The 24,952-nt window shown below is 41.4% G+C and overlaps 1 protein-coding gene across 1 annotated transcript in view; it reads left to right on the top strand.

The window, feature by feature from the left end:
* LOC137651651 (uncharacterized) overlaps positions 1-24,952 on the top strand; it is a 128,930-nt gene that overhangs the window by 24,326 nt on the left and 79,652 nt on the right. The window contains exon 4 of the mRNA XM_068384870.1: positions 9,741-9,938. Coding sequence (XP_068240971.1) covers positions 9,741-9,938 — 198 coding nt within the window. The remainder of the gene's footprint in view (positions 1-9,740; positions 9,939-24,952) is intronic.

The raw sequence follows: 24,952 nt of genomic DNA, 5'->3' as shown, positions 1-24,952 counted from the left end.
GCTCTCCTGCCAAACGTCCTTTAAGGACGTCGGCTACTGTCAAGAAACGTCCAGCCCTCCCAGTTGCTGGTCAGTTGTCTGAACCGGGCATGACCTCGGTTCATGCTCCTCCTCCGCGGTCAGACTGGTTATCGTCCTCTAGACGCTCTGCGCGTTCTTTAAGCGCCGTGGATAGTGAACTCGTGATAGACGTGACGTCTCCTGTATCACAACGAGTTGACCCGAATTTTAATATGCTGCAAGAGATGCAACAGAAACTCTCTTCGTTCATGCAAAGTTATCAACCTACAGACAGCCTGGATCCTGAACGTCAGGAAGCTTCTCTTCTGGACGCCAAGCGGCGTAAGGCTATTAGTTGAGAGGTTCTTGACTCCGAACGACTTTACATCTCCCCCGTTGAATGTCGTGAGACTGTTCCACTTGACTCCGAACGTCAAGCAACCAAACGTGACGCCAGGCGTCAAGTAGCAAGACGTGACACTGAGCGTCAAGCAGCAAGACGTGATATCGAGCGTCCATCAGGACGTGACGTCGAGCGGCAAGCAGCCAGACGTGACGTCGAGCTGCAAGCAGCCAGACGTGACGTCGAGCGGCAAGCAGCCAGACGTGACGTCGAGCGTCAAGCTGCCAGACGTGACGTCGAGCGTCAAGCGGTACACAGCGTCGAGCGTCAAACAGAACGTGACACCGAGCGTCGAACAACTTTACATGATGCCGGGAGTCAAGATGTGAGGTATGACATTGAGCATGAGAGCCTCGGACTTCGTGATGACTCTAGTCGAATCGAATGTCGAGATCAAGGACGCCTTAGTTACGATCGCTTTGATCGTGAGCGATTTACCGAGCGTCAAGCGTTAGAACAACGCGGCGACAGACGCGATGATCTGGGGTCTCTTAACACCAGAAGTCAGGACCTTAAAGAGATGTATCCTGATAAACTCGTCACTACTTCCGTTAGAGCTTTGTCGATGTTCACCTTTCCCCTGTTGAATTATTTGAGGAATTATCAGAAGGAGAAGATCCTAAGTCCTTTCGTCCTTTAGTTGATCTTAAGAAACTCATGAGAGTTTTTAATGATGATTTTCCAGGTTATTTTGTGCCTTTTACTCCACGTTCGCCACCCTCAGAATTTACGCTTGGGAAGGCGTCGAAGAAGTCTCTTTTTACCAAGATGGTTCTGTCCCGGTCATCAAAGAGAGCTTTAAGGATGATGCGAGACTGGATGGAGTCTAAGAAGGACCAAGGAAAGACAGCTTTCGCTTTTCCTCCGACTAGACTTGCCTCTAGATCTAGTATCTGGTACAAGGCGGGAGAAGTTCTCGCCTTGGGAGTTCCTGCCTCTGCCCAAGGAGATTTTTCAAGTCTAGTAGACGCTCCTCGTCGGTCGGCCATGAGGAGGACCAAGATTCTCTGGTCAACTTCGGAATTAGATCATCTTCTCAAAGGCGTCTTCAGAGCCTTCGAGGTATTCAATATCCTCGACTGGACTCTGGGAGCCTTGGGGAAAAAGGTTTCTGTCCTCAAAGATGGTGACACTGCTAGTCTCATGCACATCATGTCCTGTATGGATAAAGCTTTACGAGACGGATCTAGTGAGTTGGCAGCGCTTTTCTCAGCGGGGATCCTTAAGAAAAGAGCTCAGATGTGTTCGTTCCTGTCTCTTTGGGTTATTCCCTTTCAGAAATCAGAATTGCTATATGCAACTCTGTTTTCCTCTCTTTTTCCACAAGAGTTGATTAGAGAGATTTCATCCGTGTTAACCCAAAAGGCCACCCAAGATTTGGTTTCAAAGACGGCAAGAAAGGTTCTACCAACTTCCTTCGCTAGCCACAAACCAAAGGAAGATACTCCATTCCTAAGTTTTCTCAGCCCTTTCGAGGGAAAACTTCCAGCAGGGGTAGCTCCAGACCTGAGGGAAGGAGAACAAAGAGAAGAGGATTCAGAACAGGGTGAAGCAGAGTCTGACTGCTTTCGCCTTCAGGCAGTAGGAGCAGACTACACAACTTCTGGCGAGCTAGGGAGAAGAGGGGAGTAGACCTTTGGTCAGTACAACTTCTGAAGGAGGGTTACAAAATCCCTTTTATAGGGAAACCTCCTTTAGTTTTAGCTCCAATAGATCTCTCTCCCAGATACAGAGAGGAGTCAAAGAGGCAGGCTATGCAACTCCAAATGTCTCTCTTGTTGGAGAAGGGGGCCATAGAGAGGGTGCGGGACTTGCGGTCACTAGGTTTCTACAACCGCTTGTTCCTGGTTCCCAAGAACTCGGGGGGATGGCGTCCAGTCCTGGACGTAAGCGCTCTCAACGCGTTTATTCAGAAGACGAAGTTCTCCATGGAGACTTCAAAGTCAGTCCTTGCAGCAGTAAGAAAGGTCGACTAGATGGTCTCATTAGACCTCCGGGACGCTTACTTTCACATCCCCATTCATCCGAGCTTCAAGCATTACCTGAGGTTCGTTTACAAGGAGGAAGTGTTTCAGTTTCTGGTTCTCTGTTTCAGTCTCAGGACTAACCCTCAAATATTCACGAAACTAATGCTAAATGTAGCAAGAATACTGCACTCAAGAGGCATCAGAGCCTCCCTGTATCTGGACGATTGGCTTCTCAGAGCTCATTCCTACGATCACTGCCTGAAGGATCTTCAGATAACTTTGAGACTAACAGAAGAATTGGGTCTTCTTGTCAACAGAGACAAGTCTCAACTGACACCATCACAAAAGATACTTTATTTGGGGATGGTGATTCAGAGTCAAGTTTTTCGGGCTTTTCCGTCTCCCTTAAGGACAGAGCAAGCCATCCTGAAACTGCATTCTTTTCTAAAGAAACAGAAGTGTTCTGCGAGAAAGTGGATGAGTCTGTTGGGAACCCTTTCCTCGTTGGAACAGTTTGTTTCCCTGGGAAGGCTGAATCTTCATCCTCTCCAATTCCACCTCAATCATCATTGGGACAAGGAGAAAGATCTAGAGACGATATGCATCCCCATTACGGAATCCATAAGAAGTTGCCTTCAATGGTGGAACGATCCGGACAAACTGCAAGAAGGTCACCCTTTAGAACAGAGGAACCCAGACCTTGTGTTGTGCTCCGACGCCTCGGACTCGGGGTGGGGACCAACACTGGGCAAGTTGGAAGTTTCGGGGCTGTGGACAGAGGATCAGAAGAGTCCACAACAACCAAAAGAAACTGTTAGCAGTCTTGTTGGCCCTCGAAAGCCTCGAAGGGTCAGTTTTGAACAAAGTGGTGCAGGTCAATGCCGACAACACCACAGCATTGGCTTACATTGCCAAACAAGGCGGAACCCACTCAAGGTCCCTTTACGAGACTGCGAGGAGTCTTTTCATCTGGGCAAAGGGAAGAATGTAATCCTTGTAACAAGGTTCATTCAGGGGGAGAAGAACGTGATGGCAGACAGCCTCAGCAGGAGAGGTCAAGTTCTGTCCACAGAATGGACACTCCATCAAGAAGTCTGCAAGAACCTGTGGCGACTTTGGGGTCTTCCTTGCATAGACATAGACCTATTCGCGACGTCGAAAACAAAGAAGCTAGAAACTTACTGCTCCCCAGTGCCAGGTCCCAAAGCAGTCCACATAGACGCTTTCCTGTTGGACTGGTCCAATCTGGACGCGTATGCATTTCCACCGTTCAAAATTATTTACAAAGTGGTGCAAAAGTTTGTGTCACACGAAAGGACCAGATTGACTCTAGTGGCCCCCTTTTGGCCCTCAAGAGAATGGTTCACAGAGGTACTGGAATGGATGGTGGACACTCCAAAAGCCTTCCATTAAGAGTAGATTTACTCAGACAACCCCACTTGGAAAGGTACCATCAAAGTCTCCAAGCTCTTCATCTAACTGCCTTCAGACTATCGAAAAACTCACAAGAGCTAAAGGTTTTTCGAAGGAGGCAGCTAGGGCTATTGCAAGAGCAAGAAGGACTTCTACCATCAAGGTTTATCAATCCAAAGGGGAGGTTTTTAGAGAATGGGGCAGAGTCAACTCTGTTTCCTCGTCCAGTACCTCTATAGCTCAGATTGCTGACTTCCTGTTATACCTTCGAAGGAAATGCAATTTTTCTTCCTCTACCATCAAGGGATACAGGAGTATGTTAGCGACCGTATTCAGGCACAGAAACTTGGACCTTTCAAATGATAAAGACCTACAGGAACTTCTCAAATCGTTTGAAACATCAAAGCAATGTCACCAGGAGTCAGCCCTTGCATTCAACTTCATTTAAGGATCTCACGATGAAGACTATTTTTGGTTAGTCTGGCGACTGCTAAAAGAGTTAGTGAAATTCATGCCTTTAGTAAAAACGTTGGCTTTCGAGATAACAAAGCTATCTGCTCTCTGCAGTTAGGCTTTCTCGCCAAGAATAAACGCCCTTCTCAACCTTGGCCCAAGGCTTTTGAGATTCCTAAGCTTTCGGATGTGGTTGGCAAGGAGTTGGAGAGAGTCCTGTGCCCAGTAAGAGCCCCGAAGTTCTACCTGGACAGAACGAAAGAGTTGCGAGGCAAGTCGGAAGCTCTTTGGTGCTCGCTTAAGAAGCCCTCGTTACAGATGTCAACGAATGCCCTTTCATTCTTCATCAGACACTTAATAAGAGAGGCTCATAAACTTTGCAGTGAGTCAGACCTCAAGCTGTTAAAGGTCAAGACGCGTGAAGTTAGAGCTGTAGCAACTTCGGTGGCCTTCAAGCAGATTAGATCATTGCAGAGCATTATGGACACAACCTTTTGGAGGAGTAAATCTGTGTTCGCTTCACACTATTTGAAACGTGTCCAGACTCTTTATGAGGACCGCTACACTCTGGGACCATTCGTAGCAGGCAGTGCAGTAGTGGGGGAAGGATCCACCACTACATTCCCCTAATCCTAATACCTTTTTCTTTCTCTTGGAACTTTTGTATTTTTATGGTTGTTTGTGGAGATTGCGATAGTCTTCCACAATCATTGATTTTATTCAGGTGGTCAATTTGTTCCTTGAGAGCGGCTGGAACGGGTATTGGAGAAGGTCCTGTCACATAGAGGTATTTACACCGGTTTGACAGCTCCTAGAGATCTTCAGCTCCCTGGGAGGATCGCTGGATCTCATAAGGAAAGCAAGCATAATGAGGCAGGAAATAATTGAAGTCAGCTTCCTTATCAGGTATGAACCCTTAAGCTTGTTTTATTTACTCTTAAGTAAAATTCTAACAATGTAGGCTGTCTCTGACCCTCTACCAAAGGTGTCAATCAGCTATATATATAACTACCGGGTAAGTCAGATGTTTAAAAATGATATTTTCATTATAAAATAAATTTTTTAATATACTTACTCGGTAGTTATATATAATTTAATTCCCACCCTCCTCCCCTGTAAAGACTATGGGCATGGAAGATCTGAGGAATCATGGAATGGTTCAAGGTACCTCGCTAGAGGGCGCACAGGTGGTACACCTGGCTACCCAATCGGCGATTGGCGCCAGTTTTGAAATTTCTGCCGTGACGTCAGGGACGTAATCTATATATATAACTACCAGGTATGTTCAAAAATTTATTTTATAAAGAAAATATAATTTTACTATAAATTCATGTTTCTTAAATTTAGCTGTTCTTATGTGGATACAAATCATTGTCCTTTAGGTAGGGTGTATGTTTCAGCTCAGAAGCTGGAGAGCTATTCAATCATTTAACGAGCAATTGACTGACAGTTGGGAGTGAGGGTAATGACCCCTGCCCTCTTACCTATCAGAGTCTTTATTTATGTTTTTGGCCGCATCAAGTATGTACATACCAGAGTGCTCTCTAGCTAATGTTTCATTTTTTTTTCCTTTCAGGAAGTGAATATTGGCTGTTGATTGTTATTGTGAAGCAATACACTCATTTGTGGGAAGATGGACTGTGTACTCAGTTTTTGTTTTGTTAAACCATAATCCACACACATTGTTGCTCTTGCTAGGATATAATTGTTCTCAATCATTCCCGTGTGCCTAGTATTAGTCGTGGCCTCCTTGGGATAGCAGACATATGCTTTGAGGGGGAGAGCTTCTTTCTACTCGTCCAGTACATCTGATTTTGTCGGTCCTGTACTTACTCCACTGGCTCATTCCCTGTGGAGTGTGTGGCAGAAACAAGGAGCATTCTGCCTATGTCGACGGGTTTTCAGATCCTGGTGGGTATGGGGTTCTTCCTGTTTTTGCAGCACCCCATCGGAGGTTGGAGGCTCTTCTCTGTTTGTGCTACTGCTGACGAAGTGTATGACCTAAGGGAGTTTTTGTCTCCTTAGGTCTTTCTGGTAGGCTTCCCAGTGAAGGGTGTGTTATTGTGTTCCCAGTGTCAGTGTTCCTGGGATGTCCATAGTGGCTCTGGCTACCCCTCCCAAGGGGCTCTGAGACCAAAGGACACATGTTTTCTGTGTATTTCTCTGACCTGGTCACTCTTGCCCCCCCCCCCCCTTTTGCCTCTCCTTGGCCTTTGTGCCTGGGTGGTCTGGGTCTTCCCCTACCCTATAAGTGTAACTTCCCTTCCTGTAACTGTTTTCCCTAGTTTTGTAGTTCTTATAGGAGTAACCCATGTAGCTCATCCCTTTAGGAAGCGTTGTTGTGTGGTTATCTCAGATGTAGACTCCTCTGCCTGCAGAGCCTAAGGGGAGGGTTGGAAGGAGGAAGAATTGTGAGCATTCTTCTTTCTCCTCTGGCTCCTCTTTTTTGTTGTCTTCTTCAGCTTCTGACTCAGTTACTTTTATTATGAAGACATCGAGGAAGAAGTCTTGAAGGGCTTGTCAGTCAAATTCTTAGGAAATGGCTCCTTTTGACACTACCTCTCTTAGGAGGGGTTGCGTTACCAGAATAGCTCCCTACCCCGTGGTGAGGAAGCCATGGACCTGTGTTACGGTTCCTCCTGAGGCTAAGGCACTGGGCCAACCGTAACACTGTGTCATGACTTTGAGGCTGGCCGGCTGTGACACGGTGTCGTGATCGAGCCTCAACCATATGGGGCTGAGCTCGTGCCCCCTACCCCAGTAGCCAAGCGGGAATCTTTACAATTCCGTGTTAATCCCCCCCTGGAGTCGTAACCCTGTGTCATGGCCTTCAAATGGGACAGTTTACAGCTCCGTGGTTAGGAACCCCCCCCCCCCCTCCCCCACCAGTCAATGCACTCATGTTTTCTGCTGCATCAAGTACTTCCCCTCAAGCAAACTTTTCATTTCCTTTTCTTTCAGGAAGTGAATGCTGTCTGTTAATTGTGAAGCAAGACACTCATGTGTGGGTAGATGGACTTTGCACCCAGTGTATAACGTTAGATCGGCTGTAAATCTCCACACTCTGTGCTCTTACCAGCAGTATGATTGTTCTCAGTCATCCCTGTGTGCTGAGTGTAGGTCATGGCCTCCTTGCAGTAGCAGACGTATGCTTTGACGGGAAAGAAAGCTTTGCTTCTTCCTTCTGCTCACAAGGTGCATCTGCTTTTGCTGCTCCTGCCCTTACTCTATTGGTTCATTCCCCGGGGAGTGTGTGGCAGTAGCAAGGAGTCTTCAAGCCTATGTTGGCAGCTTTTCTGGTTCTTGTGGTGTGCAGGGTTCCTCCTATGTTTTTTGCACCCCATCAGAGGTTGGAGGCTCTTCTCCAATTGAGCTACTGCTGATGACGAATGAGACCAATGGAAGTTTTGGCCTCCTTAGGTCTTTCAGGTAGGCTTCTCATTCCCAGTGTCTCTTTGGTGACACCATTGGTGAAGGATGTGTCAGTGTGTCCCCAGTGTCAGTGTTCCAGTGATATCTGTAATGGCTCCCCCGCCCTAGGGACCCCGGGAATGAAGGACATAATCACTCCTTTCCCCTTTTCCCCTTTGGCTCTTCCCGTAATCACTCCTTTCCCCTTTTCCCCTTTGGCTCTTCCCGAGCTTGTGTCTGGGACTTCCGCTCTCCTGTAAGTGTGACTTCTTTCCCCGTGATAGTATTCCCAGTGTTGTGTGTTGTGTTGGAGCAACCCTTGTGTTTCTTCCCTTTGAAAAGTTTTGTTGTCTGGGTTCCCCGACTTCGACTCCTAACACAGTAAATGGACGTGTAGTTTGGTCAATGGCGTAGTCTGGCCAAGCAGTATACACTGTATACATTCATGTCTTCAGATTTTTTTTTCATTTAGGTACAGTATATGTAAGGATGTGTCTACAGGGAAAGTAAGTTTAACCTTAAAAAGCGTTTTACAAGTTTATAACCGGTTTACTGTATATGTGTAAGGAGGGTATATAAAAGCTTAAATTTATAAAAAAGAAATAAACAAATTTGAAAACATTTTAAAATAATCAACAAAATGTATCATAGATTTCTGTATCTAATTCATGGTTTTTCAGCTATTGCGAGTGGCCTTCTACAGAACACCCGTAATAGCCAAGAGTTTACTGTAGTAAAATGTTTATATTATGGATAATTTTGGAACTGAATCTGGAAACTCGAGTAATTTGGAGTTTACTTCAGTTTATAACGGACTGAAGTTGAACTAAAAGAGTGTTAGGTAATGGATAAAAGTTTATTAACCTAAATCATTAGTTTCCTATCTCTCTCCTTCACTAACTCACCTCCATCAGTATGTGGGAGTCAGCAATGTGAACATGCGGGTGGTATCGGTTTCATAGAAATAAACAGAATTTTGGTAATATAATTTATTCTTTGTATACTCTCTTACAAAGACAACAGAACTATGGCATATCCATGCCAAGATAGTTTCCATGAACCTCCAGATTAACCTAATACTTTACTAGAAGGGGAGGTATTTCTTTACAAGAGGAAAAAACAGGAAATGTTTGATTTTAATGTAGTTATCAGTATTTGAATACCTTTGCCAGAGAAGAAATATAAACACCAGGTGAGTATAGAAGTAATAAATGTTATTAAAATTCTTTTTTTTATATAGTCATTATGTATAGAAATGTTCAGAAAGGGATGCCTCCTCAGGAAGCCTGATCTAAGGGAGCAGAAGCAAGTTTATTCATAGTCGCTTTCATACAATCTCCATGGACACCTGTTATTGAATATTACTGATGTGATAACTAATTTGTTTTCTTGTAAATTTGCAAGAAAAGTATGCAGACTAATGTTCTTCCACTTACTTTCCCTTTGTATTGTGAGGGCTTTTTAACTTTGCTTTTCCACTTATTTGACTTTGCCCTTTTCCAGTTTTCACTTTACTCTTTGAAGAAAAGTACAGTATCAAGAAACTTGAGAGACTAGGAAGAGATTGGTGCTTGCATTTCTTGAAAATTATAATTCATTAATGATTTTGAATGTGTTCTATGAATTTCAAATACTGTATATAAAGTCATTGATATCATAGGTTTCATGGGGTTTATCAATTTATAAAGCATTCTTAGATGCATAATTTGAGACTCTATGGTAAACTTATTGTAGCTTTCCTTGCAAGAAATTATTTTCATAGAGCATACAATGTATGAAAAGAAACAAGATCTGCAAATTATACAATATATTTTCCTTAACTAATTTTGTTATTTTCTGAGGTTATTTCAGTCCACATCTTTTTCATGACACGAATAACTGTTACTGTCCCAGAAGGTTGAAGTTTTTCTTTAATAAGCCAAAGAAGGGATTTACTACACTATTAACAGTGACTTTGTTACATTTTTAGTGTCAGCATTTGATTTCTTCAAAATCTAGCTGAATTACCGTACTTACAACATCATGATTGAAATTACTGTAATTAGTATATTGTATAGTGTACTGTATTTAAAAAGAAAAATGTTTTCCTTCAGTGTCGTGGGGGAAGCTGTAAGGATAATGGATCATTACTTGAGGCTTCAGACTGAGGAATCACAAACTGGAATGAAGCATGTCTTGCAAGAGGGAATCTCACTTTGGCTGTCACATGCCTTACCATTAGCACAGTTAGAAGACTTGCTTCTTACACACTTACCAAGGACTGTGTATCCATTAGCTTTGTTGCTCTTTGGGTATGTATTCTCATAAATGATTATTTTGCATTATTATTAGTATTCATCAGAGTGTTTAAATGAATATTAGCAAGATAAATTATTCTAAATTGCTTATTCTTTAATATTTGTAGTGAGATATTGAGTGAGAAAATTTATCCGTACTAATAACTCATGACAAACTTACCAAACCAACTCCCCCATATAATTAATAAAAGCCAGGCAAATTTACCAAGAATAGAATTTTGATAGTAGAATTTATCTCTATACCCACCTGATGTTCATATTGCTTTGTCATCGAAGCTGGCTTGATATCGATCTAAAAATCTCCTTTGTTCCCATACTTGTAGCGCAGCTAGAAGGCAGCCATTAGATTTTAAGTGCGAGGTGGCAACACTACCTAATCACTCCAGTGGGTAGGTAGGGGGGGTGTGGCTGGGGGCTACCTAGCCACCTATATCTACTCACGGTTCAGTGAACCACATCACTCTTTACTTTTGGCTGGTAGAGAGAGGACGTCTCCTCTCTCTCCCTTCAAGGCTTAGTCATTTACCATAATTGCTTTACGCTCATTCATCTTTTTTACAGATGTGACGTGTTTCTACACGACGCTCCATTACAGAATAATGTAGTAATTTCAAATGTTGTTCGTTCTGCGAGTTAACGGAGGATTCCTCTGTGCTGACATCTCCTCTTGGGGGTTTCCTTTCCTGTTCGCGGGTTGGGTTTATTCTTCCCCTCAGAGGGGAGGAACTTTTAATCCTCTATTTATTTTTTCCTCAGCGCTTCATGACGACAACGGGAGTGAAGTCCGTGACTGTGGCTGCGGCTAACATCTTAGCTGTCGACAAGGTCTACTCCCTTTCACCCTTCCTTCGACTTCTGATGACGTCAAGTCTTCTCGCCTTCTGCCGTTCTCGTCGTCTCCCAACATTCCGTAATTTCTCTCTCTCCCTACAGGCAATGTTTCATCACGTATACAGCTTCCGCTTGAGGATTGCAGGATCAAGGAAGATCATCAACCAACGGCTAGTTCAACAACTGCGAATCAATGGATCTTCCTTCTTGTTAACGATTGCAGGGGCAAGAATCATCTCCTTGTTATCCAGGTCGATCAGGATGTTGTCGCGATATTTCAATGATGTGATCAGATTTTTATTCTGTTCAATGATTGCAGGGGTGAGTCTCATCAGCTCATCCTCCTGGTCGGTCAGAATGCCATTAGGGACAATCCAATGATGAGTTCAGAATGTATTCTGTTCAATGATCACAGAGGCGATACTCATCACCTCGTCTTCCGGGTCTGTCGGGTTGTCGTTTGGGACAACCAGATGTTAGACACCCACTAGGGCATCTTTTGTGATGATCATGGATTGCCAAAGAGATCGCTACGATCACAAGATCGTAGGTGATCGTGATCTTGACATTCTTCTTCTTGAAGAAGAACGCCTGTTTGGTTTCCACTTCGGCCTTCGGGGGATTACTCCGGCAGGATTCCTAATTGGGAAATCCCTTTGGGGACAACTCAGAATTATGCCTTGGCTTTTTTCTCTAGCAGCACTTTGTTAACCTTCCTTCGAGATACAACTTGTTGGAAGGAAACAGAGTGCTGCCCAGAGGTTTGCCATCAAGAGTAAGATTTCCCCTTCTGAGGAAGAGTCTTTACCCAACTTTTGCGCATGTTTGCACTCACGCTCAAGATTGAGTCCTATTCACATGATCACGAGCTCACAACTCTCGTGGTGTCAATCACGAGCGTTTTATGGTCATGATCAACATGATCACAAGCTAGACGCTTGTGATCATGAACCAGGCACTCAAATTAGCGCTTACGCTCATGATTGTGAGTTACACACTCATGATCGGGAGCGAGATAGTGACCTTGACTGCGACATTACTCTTTCCTCAACATTTGAGAACGCACGATCGTGCTCACGATGATGAGCGTGATGCTCGTAATCGCTCACACTGTAGAGCATGACACTCACGATCGCGTTCACGACGATCCTGCTCACGCTGACGAGCGAGATGTTCGTGATTGCTCACACTGACGAGAGAGACATTTGCGATCGCTCACGCTGATGAACATGCCGCTCACGATCGCACTCATGTTCACGAGCGGGACGCTCACGTTCGCGCTCACGCTCACGTTGGTGAGTTATACTCTCAGTCATGAGCAACGCTTGTGACCACGTTTGTGTCTCTAGTCGCTTTAGCTTTGAGGACACTTGCGATCATGAGCTTGTTGCTCGTGATTGCGAGCGACACCCGCGCTCACGCTCACGCGAGTGAGTTTCACGGTCGCGAAGAAGACCTTGATTATGACGTCAGTGTTTACATCTTTTGAGAATGTTTAAGTGATTGCGAGCGAGACGCTGCACAATCATGTTCACGTTCATGAGCGTGATTTGCACGCTCACGGTCACGATTGTAAAGCCAGTCTCTTTAACTCTTGGATACAGTCTCAGGATCTTGAGCGAGATGCTCCCAATCGTTCACGAGCATGAATTACACGCTCTCATAGACGAGAGCGAAGGACACTCACGATAGTGAGCTGAACGCCTGTGATTGCTTCTGGGATACTTGTGATCGAGCTCATGCTCACGATCGTGAGCTATATACTCAAGCATGACACTCGTGATGGAAATCGCGAGTGTCTTGTAGCTGCGATCACAAGTAAGCTCATATCGAGAAGCTTAAGCTCACAATCATGAACTAGATGCTCACGCTCACGAGCGGTGCTTTCGTGTAAAGACTACTTTCGTGCTAGACACTCTAGTGGGATGCTCTCGCTTTCGTGTAAAACACTCACGCTCTCTCTTTCGAGCGATTCTCCTGCAGGAAGCTCGCGCTCTTATGCGAGACGCTCACGCTCTCGGATAAGATGCTCATGCTCTCGTGCGAGGTACTCACACTCATGAGCAAAAAGCTTTCGTGCGAGGCACCCATGTGGGAGACGTGCACAATCACGAACGGGACTCTCACGAGCTCACACTAGACGTTCATTTTCAACAGTCATTCGTTGTCCTACACAATGGTAGCGCGTCGTTTTCGCCTGCTGGCCATTGTGCGGCACAACGCTCACTAGTCAGAATCTAGTGATCACTATAAGCATGCTACATTCTAGGCTTTTAGTTTGCCAGCAACTTCTTGAGCAGGAGCTGCTCAAGAGAGCATTCTCTCCTAGACGGCATAGATCGGGTCTTATCACACTTGGGCCTACACTACTTAGTTAGACCCAGAAGAGTTGATGGAATTACGGTTTTTTCCTGCTGAGAGAATAAGAATACTGCCTTCATCAGGCGACGGGAATATTTCGATAGCGCAAGGCTAATTGCAACCCCCCCCCCACTCTTTGGTCTCATGTTTTTGTATCACAAACATTTCCTCTTGAGTTCCCAAAACTTTCTCGTCATCGGTGGAATCAGATTGATCCGCTTCAAGGTTGCCAGGTTTATGCATTGAATCAGGCACACTTAACGGGATCTCATCTCCCTTGAATGTACATGTCTTTCATTGACACTTCGTTCATACTCTAGGAAGGTTTGCGAAGAAATTGCCTCAGGAACCAGGGGCGGCTTCGGTTGGTACCATCTCCCCTGTTGTCCTGTTTATTATGGGGCTGCTCACAAGGGGATATTGCCTGAATAGGAACTACGCTAGTTAGACAGTCCTCTGAAGCAAATCAAATCTTGGAGATGATAGGGGAGGCAGATTCTTTGAATCTGTTTCTTTCCCCCCCCCCCCCCCCTCTGGTGGGAAACATAACCTCATGAGGTCACCGCCATTCTCACCCTCTTAGAGAAAGAATTCAGTGCTGTCTAATCGACAGCCATAGCAATTTACTTGCTTCGATTCAGCCCTATATAGGTGACTGACAAGAATAACAGAGGATATTGAAAATCTGTTTTCTCCCCACCTATGTTGGCCCATAGTACCACGGACCTTAGTTGAAGCACATTCAACCTCCATCTGCTTCCGTTCCGGGAAAACATCTGTCTACACTTCATGAAAATCAGACTTGTTCATGAAGAAGGGTGATGACTTTCTTCTGTAACCGGAACTCCTTTCTCATAAAAGAACCCCCTCCCCACACGAGGTCGAAATATTCGGCTCAGGTCTTTTCGTCAAGGAAAGAAAGTCCAGCCTTTAGCTACAAGAATGCCATCTTGTATCTTACATTTCCTGTAGGAAATGGTGAGCAGTCTATAACCCTCTTCCTCAGGATTGGGAAATCTGATCTCATAGGAAGACTGAGGGTGCTGGGATACAGCCGGGCTTTATCGGTTAGAACTTTCTACTTTTAGTCTCTCCTCATGAGACGAGCTTAATCTTCAAACCTTGTGATGCGAGGGAAGGTTTTGCGATCAACCAGTTAGCCTCCTATAGAGTATCGTCCTTCGTCTTGAAGACCTTGGCCTACTAACTGATTGTAAGTCTCTACTCCTGTGAGACATATTCCGTTTACCTAGATCTATCCTTTGAGTAATCGAAGGAATGACACAAAGGTTATATCTTAAACGGATATCAGTAGACTGTGTCATTACCCTGTAGAAACTTCCGCAGGGCTGACAAGACCGTATCAGTCGCCGTTGAGTGCAACTTCTGAAGTACTGGCTGTGTCCCAGGTCCTTCGGCACTAGGGATCATCCTTCCCTTGGTCCTAGACAAGACGTGCAAATAATGGGCCCAGTTATGAGACTGCCTGACGAGAATCTCTCCCAGGGAGTAGATCTCCTCGTCCTTCTGGATTTGAAGCTTCCTATAGAGGCCTCAAAGAAACAGGAGGGGGTGGCCACATTCAGGACCATATTTCCTAAAGACTATGATCAGAGCATGAGTGATACCCTCTCTCTATGCTAATACGTGGTCACCCCTTCGGAGTATACTGTCCATGGGTTTGGAGTTTTTGGGATCCAACCCGTATGCCTAAGTATTCCTCCTACAGCCTCTGTTTTAGGGGTCTCCCGTCGGAAATTAATATCAATGCCATGCATTGATCTTATTTACAGGAGAAGGACTGCTGTCTCCTGTTCGATTCCCTTTTACAAGCAATTTTCTCCGAGAAAGGAGTAGATGGCTTCACCCCACTTCCGTGCAGACTTATAATCGGACTTATTTCATTAAGGGACTCGAATAAAGTTAAGTCTAGCCTCATCAGCAAGACTCATCTCACGAAAAAGACAGGTCACATACAGTGGCACGTCTACGACTACAGAGATTCCTTTACGGACTTCCTCTACGACCAGATACTCCGTGGTGAGAGTCAAGTAAAGTCAATTTCTCTCTCCTCAATAGTACTACTCTTGTCATTCACTCATAAATTGCCAACTAAGAAAATCACACTCTTTGGCTTCGGCAATGGAGGACCTTTGCTCGTCCATTGAGCATCTCCTCTAATTGTTGCTCTCCATAGAGTTTTGAGCCGATCACCTGTAGGGGGTAATATAGTACAGCCGTAGCTCTAAACCACAAATCTTCCCCTGATCCGGAAGACAGGTCTTTCCGAGTGTGACACTAGACCGAAGAGAGACATACCCTATGGGTCTTCCTCAACGTCTCTCACTTACGGCAAGACACCAAGTAACATCCCATTTTGTTCCAGGCAGCTTGAACTTCAGGTTCAACCCCTCCAAATGGGAACCTTCCGCTTGGTAATCAAGGCTGTAACACAGGTAATTGCTTGAGGACATACCTCGAGGAAGGTGGTTACCTAAACCCAAGGGTATAGCACACTGGGTCAGACACTAGTCATTGTTTTCTTTTTCACGCCAGTGAATATATTGAGGCCATACCCCAGGAAAACCAAAATTGAGTTTGCTCCTTAGGTTCAGCACGTCTCGGTAACCCTTGGAAGGTCAAAGGAGATTGTAAGGATCTTGTCCGTAACGGGGACTCAGGTCCTATACCAGTTACAGAATCCCTCTTTTCCTCCTCATAGAGATAACCCAGAGCTCTGTACGTTTTAGGGCAAATCCGTCCATTACGTTTTCAAGCACAAACGGTGCCATTGGTAGGGTGAAAATGTATCTGTTCTTCACATCACTCTATCTACAAAACGTGATCCACAGAAGACTTGATACATTTCTCTGTCACTCCTGGGGTCCATAGTGCTCTCAAGCAGTTCCTTTGTGACACAAACCATATCATTGGTAGGGTGGATACGTATCTAATCTTCACCTCTACCTACCCACAAGACGTGACCTACAGAAGACCTGATACGTTTTCTCTATCACTCCTGTGGTGGTGACACAAAAAGTGGTTTGATAATATATCGGGCTCCTCGTTGGACAAGTAGCTACCCGGGGGTAAGACTGGGATGAATGAAAGTATGCCTGGCTCTTTTACTTTCATCATCATCCCCTCCTATGAGGAACAGCGCCATAGGTATCTATGCAAAGCTGGCTTCAACCTCTGCAGGTAATAACCATTTGCCTTGTGTAAACCAAGTATGTTTGTATATACTTGTACATGTCCCCAACACCACTTACGAGGTAGGCCTTGGGAAACATCTTTTTCTTTTAAGGCTCCTATTTTAACTAGGAGCATCTTCTTACCCAGACATTCTTATGATATCTCTCACAACTATTTTGTTTGCTCAGGCTGCTATCATACTCACTGGTATTGATATGCGAGGTGCAAAGTTTTTCCTTGATAACAGTCTAATACTGTTCTAGGGAAACACGGGTCAAAGACTACGCCAGTAGTCGAACTTACCACTCTCCTAAGAGTCATCCAATAAATAGCAGAAGGTTTGTTAGTATGGGAACAAATGACAAATTCGGAAATAATTTGTATTTTTCCCTAACTAATACAAACCTGGAGCTATTTATGTATATTGGCTGCCATCACCTGTCCCCTAGTAAGTCCTGCCTGCAAGCAAAAAGTGACATGGTTCACAGAACCGTGAGTAGATATAGGTGGCTGGGTAGCCTCCAGCCACACCCCTTGCCTACCCACTGTAGTGGTTAGGTAGAGTTGCCACCTCGCACTTAAAATCTAATGGCTGCCTTCCAGCTGCGCTACAGTAATATCCAATAGAAAGATCCCGGTTTTTATTAGGTAGGGAAAAATACAAATTATCTCCGAATTTGTCATGTTTTCTTCCCCTTGAGAGGCCATACCTCTTGCCCAACAAGTTGACATCTGGAGATTAATGGTAACAATTCAGTCTTGAAATCAAAATTAATATAATCTCCTTTTGACATCATTAGTCAGTATAGAGGAGGAAGGGCATGTCATGAATATCAGATGAGTATAAAGATAATAAATATTATTATAATTATTTTTATTCCCTTGAACCCTCCCTGATATTCATATTGTTGAGGGAGAGAGATACAAAATTTAAAACCCTAAAAAAAGACCTTTGAACCAGACACTCCTCTTTTAGTCAAATGCCTTGGTGCCAAACCTCTAATAAAAGTCATCTATCAAAAAATGAAAAATAAAAGAAACTTAAATTTTACTAAACCACATCCCAACAGTTACTATTGCACCTAAAGCTTTAAAAAATATTCCTACAAAAATTTCCTGCTTTTCCTATATCATGCACTCTATTTTACAAGTGTTTTCTTTGATGTGGAAACAACTTTTGAGTTTCTGGCCAATCTTTTTAACAGAAAAGATAAGCATATAAACAAAGGAGGATTTGACAACCTAATCCCACAAAACAAGTAGGGACATTACCCTTGATATTTACATTTTTGGCTAGATAATACTTAAAAGCCTTCACTGGATAAAAAAAAAATATATATATATATTCTCTGGCACAGTTGTAACTTTCTTTTCCAAAGGTGGAATTTAAGAATATTGGTATAACTTTTATCATAGAATTATTTTTAGATCTGAAAGCATGCAAAAGTGATGAGAACCTCTTATATTCTCCAAAACCTATTTGATAAAAAAGATATACGACCATGTTCTGTACTCTTTTGTACGATATACGATGATTTTAACTCCCATATGGTTTATATTTGTAAATGATGTATCCGGGACGTCAATGTGTATAGTACCGGGCATGTTTTGATGTTAAGCAACATCATCATAGCGAAGTGGTTAAAAGATAGTGCTTGAAGTTTATTATACTTTTAGCTGAAGTCATTGTTAATAGAACAAAATTTGGACCTGTGAAATGTACAAGTGAAAGGTTATCTAAAGATGTACAACTCAAACCTTCTAAAGGGTTGTGGTGGCCAATGTGGTAACGTCCCTGACTGGTGAACGCCAGACTGGTGAACGCCAGACTGGAGTTCGAGTCCTGCTCAAACTCGTTAGTTCCTTTGGTCACTGGAATCTTACCATCCTTGTGAGCTAAAGATGCGGGGCTTGGGGGAGCCTTTAGGTCTATCTGCCTAGTCATCAGCAGCCATTTCCTGTCCCTCTTTGGTCCTACCTTGGATGGAGATGGGGTTTGGGCACTAATCATATGTATATATGGTCAGTCTCTAGGGCATTGTCCTGCTTGATAGGGCAGTGTCACAGTCCCTTGCCTCTGCCATTCATGAGCAGCCGTTAAGCCTTTAAACCTTTAAATGTGTAAAACCACATCCCAATTCTAAAAAAATACAAATGATTACTGGAAGCCTTTTAACCCTTTTACCCCCGGGGTACTTGGAAATTTCCGTTCCTTAAGCCCCAGGCGTTTTCAGTTTTGAAGGGCTTTTCGACTTATTTTTTTCAAATCACGCCCACAGCCTCAATTTTCATCATAGAGAGGTCAGATTAGTCTCATTATTTTGGAAAATGACTGAAGTTTTTCATATATTTATTGAAAGTATGAAAAAAGTAATATAAATAGCAGCTATCGTTAGATGAAGTTAGGCGATGACGAAATTTTTTATCTTTCGTATACACTCCGATAAAGCAAAGAGAGGTCTCATTAACCCTGGATAGGTACGGTCCTCGGACACCCCTTTAAGGGTATACTCGGACGCGAACGACCCCGACGCCAAAAAAAATTCTTGAAAAATCAGTTTTTGCAGTAACCTCCTTTTTTCTTTTGCCAAAAAAAACTTCAATGAATGCTTAAAACAACTGTATAGATAAATACTACTCATCTGCAGAAAAACTATTTATTATAAATATTTTAAAAAATTAAGTAGAAAAAAAAAAGACCTGACATAAAAATTCATAAAAAAAAAGTTTATACATATATACACAAATCCTTTTAGGAATTGATTCTTGAATGTTTAGGACACATCTTGATGTATTTTGGATGAAGTCAGACCCATGGAGGTGAAGATCTGAAATGAGAAAAAAAGGGTAACTTTTTTTGGCCAAAAAAATTTGTCCAAATTTCATGAATTTTTTTGGGTACCCAAATGAAATAGGAAGTGGCTAATTTTTTTAGGGAATAAACATATGTTATCCTAAAATAGAAATATGTAAAAAAATCTTCATTATTTTGTAAATTACATTTATATCAGGGGCCATATCTAAAGGTAATTTTTTGAGTACTTAGAAATTCCGTAAAAAAATACATATATTTAATATATAATATGATATTTATGCAGATAAAAATATACCAAAATATCACAAATTCTATAGGGAACAAGAATATATATAGATAGGGCAGCTTACGCTTCGGATATGTCCACAAAATGGCCGCCAACCACACTGACTCAGACTCCCTAATCTGCCACTTGAAATGTAGGAAGGGTATGTCAATTTCAAGGTGTTATTTACTAATCTAATTATTATTGGATATGCATAAAAATTGTATGGTGGGTTGCTGGATAATTGTCGATTATTTTACGACTATAAAATTAAAATTCTGACCCAAAAAAATTTTTTTGAAGGGAAATAAAATCGAAAAAAAAAATGTAAAACAATATTTTAGCTAAAAAAATTTGATGATATTCAATCAAAAAAAAAGTAAACAAAATTTTCCGACAAATAAACATCTAGAGGAATCATTACTCTGTGATAGTTCCCTAGTACGTAGTAATTTTGAAAGAATTGGGAAAAAACGAAAAAATGGCAATCACCGGAAAATCGAACACATACCTATATATACGCCATATCTGGCTAAAAAAAAGATAGGCATGGGTAGCCAGATCATCTAGAAACACTTTCCAACACTATAAAAATATAAGTTTTGCGACACTACTTGCCAATTCCTTACGGTAACATGACTAAGCAAAAAAATGCAAAACAAATAAAAAGGGGCACTCGAGGAAAAATGGCTAACATTCTAATATACGACATTTCAGAAAAAAAAAATTCAGCCACGTGCTAGGCAAACCATCAAGGCACATTTTCCGACAAATAAACATCTAAATGAATAATTACTCTGTGATAGTTCCTTAGTACGTAGTAATTTTGAAAAAAATGGGAAAAAACGAAAAAATGGCAATCACAGGAAAATCGAACACATACCTATATATACGCCATATCTGGCTAAAAAAAGAAGATAGGCATGGGTAGCCAGATCATCTAGAAACACTTTCCAACACTATAAAATTATAAGTTTTGCGACACTACTTGCCAATTCCTTACGGTAACATGACTAAGCAAAAAAATGCAAAACCAATAAAAAGGGGCACTCGTGGAAAAATGGCCATTCTAATATACGGCATTTCAGAAAAAAAAAATTTCAGCCACGTGCTAGGCAAACCATCAAGGCATATTTTCCGACAAATAAACATATAAATGAAATATTACTCTGTGATAGTTCCTTAGTACGAAGTAATTTTGAAAGAAATGGGAAAAAACGAAAAAATGGCAATCACAGGAAAATCGAACACATACTTATATATACGCCATATCTGGCTAAAAAAAAAATAGGCATGGGTAGCCAGATCATCTAGAAACACTTTCCAACACTATAAAAATATAAGTTTTGCGACACTACTTGCCAATTCCTTACGGTAACATGACTAAGCAAAAAAATGCAAAACAAATAATAAGGGGCACTCGCGGAAAAATGCCCAACATTCTAATATACGGCATCTCAGATAAAAAAAAAAGACATGCACGTGTTAGCCCAACCATCAAGGCACACTTTCTAACACATAAACATGAAAAAAAAATCAATAATATACGGCAATTCCTTACTACGTAGTAAATTTTTACAAATATTGAAAAAAAACAGAAATTGGCAACCGCAGTTAAATACCCAATATACCAATAATTACGTCGTATCTGACAAAAACAAAATCACGCATGGGTAGCCAGATCATCTAGACACACTTTCCAACACTAAAAAAGCAAAAGTTTTACGACACTATTTCGCAATATCTTACGGAAAAATGACCTGGCAAAAAAATGAAAAAAAATGAAAAAGGGACACTCGTGGTAAAATGCCCGACATTCTAATATACGACATCTCAGATAAAAAAAAAGACATGCACGTGTTAGCCCAACCATCAAGGCACACTTTCTAACACATAAACATGAAAAAAAAATGAATAATATACGGCAATTCCTTACTACGTAGTAATTTTTACAAATATTGAAAAAAAAACAGAAATTGGTAACCGCAGTTAAATACCCAATATACCAATAACTACGTCGTATCTGACAAAAACAAAGTCATGCATGGGTAGCCAGATCATCTAGACACACTTTCCAACACTAAACAAGCAAAAGTTTTACGACACTATTTGGTAATATCTTACGGAAAAATGACTTGGCAAAAAAATGAAAAAAAATGAAAAAGGGGCACTCGCGGTAAAATGGTCCTCGTGGTGATGAACGACATTTTAACTAAAAAAAAAAACATGCACATGGTAGCCAAACAATCCACCAAGACTTTCCACAACTGATAACCTATACAAGTTGCACCATTCTACGACAATTTCATAATACGTAATAACTTTGATAATTATGCAAACTACCCCAGAAGGGTAAACTCGGACGCGAACGACCCCGACGCGTCTCAGAAATCGGGGAAGGAGTACAGCTACAGCAATGCACATCTGGACACTACTAGAGCGTGTAGGGGAGACACCTCCTGCAGGTCGATCACCCACAAATTCAGTCACGGGGGTGAGTCACGTGAGAAAAACCTGTTTTTTTTTGACGCTCGGGGTCGCAAACGACCCACCGTACCTATCCAGGGTTAAAGAAACTTCAAAACCATACCATCTTATAGAAAATTTATTCAGCTATAAAATGGTGTATAATAGTTTGTAGTTAGAAGAAAGAAAACATGAAAAGAAATTAGTAAACGTCCAACAATTGTAAACCTAAATTTCCTTAGCGCAAGTAACGAAAATCGGAGATTGCAAAAGTTTCTTTCTATCGGTCATACGTAACCTATATTCAGAGCAATTTTTTTTTTTTTTTTTTTTTTTTTATTTTGAAGAAAATTCATTGAACTTTCTTATGACATGTGTGAAAATAAGGATAAAGCAATGTAAATAGTGGCTATCGTTAGGTGAAGTTAGGCAATGACGAAATATTTCATCTTTTATCGTATACATTCCAATACAGCAAAGTGAATTCTCATCAAGAAAACTTCAAAATCATACTATCTTATAGAAAATTTATTCAGCTATAAAATGGTGTATAATAGTTTGTAGTTAGAAGAATTAAAATATGAAAAGAAATTAGTAAACGTCCAACAATTGTAAACCTAAATTTCCTTAGCGCAAGTAACGAAAATCGGAGATTGCAAAAGTTTCTCTCTATCGATCATACGTAACCTATTTTTAGAGTAATTCTTTTTGTTTTGTTTTTTATTTTGAAGTAAATTCATTGAACTTTCTAATGACATATGCGAAAATAACGATAAAGCCATCTAAATAGTAGCTATCGTTAGGTGAAGTTAGGCTATGACGAAATGTTTTATGTTTTATCGTATACATTCCGATACAGCAAAGTGAATTCTCATCAAGGAGACTTCAAAATTATACCAACTTATAGACAATTTATTCAGCTATAAAATGGTATATAAGAATTTGTAGTTAGAAGAGAGGAAACATGGAAAAAAAGTAGTAAACGAGCAAAAACTGAAAACCTAATTCATTTCTTCTAACTACAAACTATTAGATACCATTTTATAGCTGAATAAATTGTCCATAAGATGGTATAATTTTCAAGTTTCTGTAATGAGAATTCTCTGTGATTTATTGGAATGTATACGATGAAAGAAAAAAAAAATTTGTCATCGCCTAACTTCATCTAACGATACCCACTATTTACATTGCTTTATCCTTATTTTCACACGTCATAAGAAAGTTCAATAAATTTTCTTCAAAAATAAAAACAAAATAATAAAATTCCTCTAGGCATAGGTTAGTTATGACCAAAAGAAAAGAAACTTTTGCAATCTCCCTCTCTCTCTCTCTCTCTCTCTCCCTCTCTCTCTCCCTCTCACTCCCTCTCTCTCTCCCTTTCTCTCTCTCTATATGTATTCCTATAGAATACCTGAAATAAGATGAAACCTCTGGAAAAACTTACAAATCGTAGTTACCATGTCGAGACAACGGAATTCACTTCGATCTTCAATACCTCTAAGATTTGAGGTCGTAATTTTTTGCCTTGAGCTGCCATCATTCACGGAATTTTTTATTTATACACTGATCTTACTTGACCCTTAGGCATTTTATCCAACAAATGCCTTCACACATATAAAGAGGAATATTCTAAAAAGTTATAAAGCACTATCACTTATTAGAATAGGCTCTAAAAGCACAAAATTGACGGATAACGCACGAAAGACATCCTCCTCACACAAAGTCAAGAGTTGAACTAACTGTTCACGACTCACGTGGCTGGCGAGTCTGGCGACGGTGGCAGCAACACAGTCACCCTACCTCGCGCTGACTTTGTCCACATTCCCCGAAAAAAATATGAAATATACCAAATGTTTCGGCAAAATAGAAATAGAAAATGTACAAAAATAATTCTGATAAGCATAAAAGCTGCATGGCAACCCAAATCAGCTGCTTTGAGGCCTTTAAATCACAAGACGAGGAAATTTAAAAGTCTTTGTTTGTCCTGTCTGACAATGCCAGAGATAGGCTTATTTTTCCCCGGGAGCAAGGATGACAACAAGAAATAAGAAATATACTCAAAGTTTTGGCAAAATAGCAACAAAAAATATACAAAAATAATCATGGTAGGCATAAATAATCGCATAACTAAAATCAGCTGCTTTCGGACCTTTAAATTCCGAGACACGGAGATTTAAAGAGCATTACGCTCAGTCCGGGGAACTTCTTACCTACGCCATGGCGCAAACGTAAACACATCGTTACCATGGTAACGAAATCATTTTTAGTAATTACTCGTGTAAATAGCTATGAAACCTAAACAAACTGTATATGAAATATGAGCTGAATCTATAAAGAAAATTTATAGGTCAATCAAGACCCCAGTGGAGCCCAGGGAAACTTTTCATTCATCATTGTTGACACGATCTCCAAGGAACAATCAAACAATAGTCACGCAGGAGTAATGATGATAATTTTTCGTAAAATTTGTATAAATGACTATGAAACACCCCAAAAAATACAAAGATAAATAATCTGATTGATAACAGAAAGTTTAAAGGTCCATCTTGACCTCTGTGGGGATCTGGCATTGTAAAACAATTAAAACATTGTGTTACCATGGCAACGGAACCATTTTACGTAATTATTCGATAACAATAGCTATGAAATCTAAAGCAAATGCACATAAAAGGTCAGCTGTTTCCTTTACATAAAATTTAAAGGTCATTCATGACCCCTGTGGGCCTCAGAGAACTTTTTATTCACATTACATTGATGATAAGATGTCAAAGGAACAACAACACCACACTCTTGCACTGGTAACCGTGCCCTATTTTCGTAATATTTGTGTAAATGCCTATGCAACCTAAAATTACTACACAGGAAATATCAGCTGATTCTTCAAAGAAACTTTAAAGGTCCATCTTGACCCTTGTGGGGCCCAGAGAAACTTTTTATTCATGTTACATTGATGACAAGACATCGAAGGAACAACATCACAACAGTAAAGCGTTGTATTTCAAATACAAGGCCTGCCAAGACCTGTTATCTACGCATAAGTATAGAAAACGTACCCGTACGTCCATGGGGATAAAG

Source organism: Palaemon carinicauda, chromosome 13 (genome assembly GCF_036898095.1).
Source record: "Palaemon carinicauda isolate YSFRI2023 chromosome 13, ASM3689809v2, whole genome shotgun sequence".
Lineage (NCBI taxonomy): Eukaryota > Metazoa > Arthropoda > Malacostraca > Decapoda > Palaemonidae > Palaemon > Palaemon carinicauda.
This window is presented reverse-complemented; position numbering and strand designations above follow the sequence as displayed.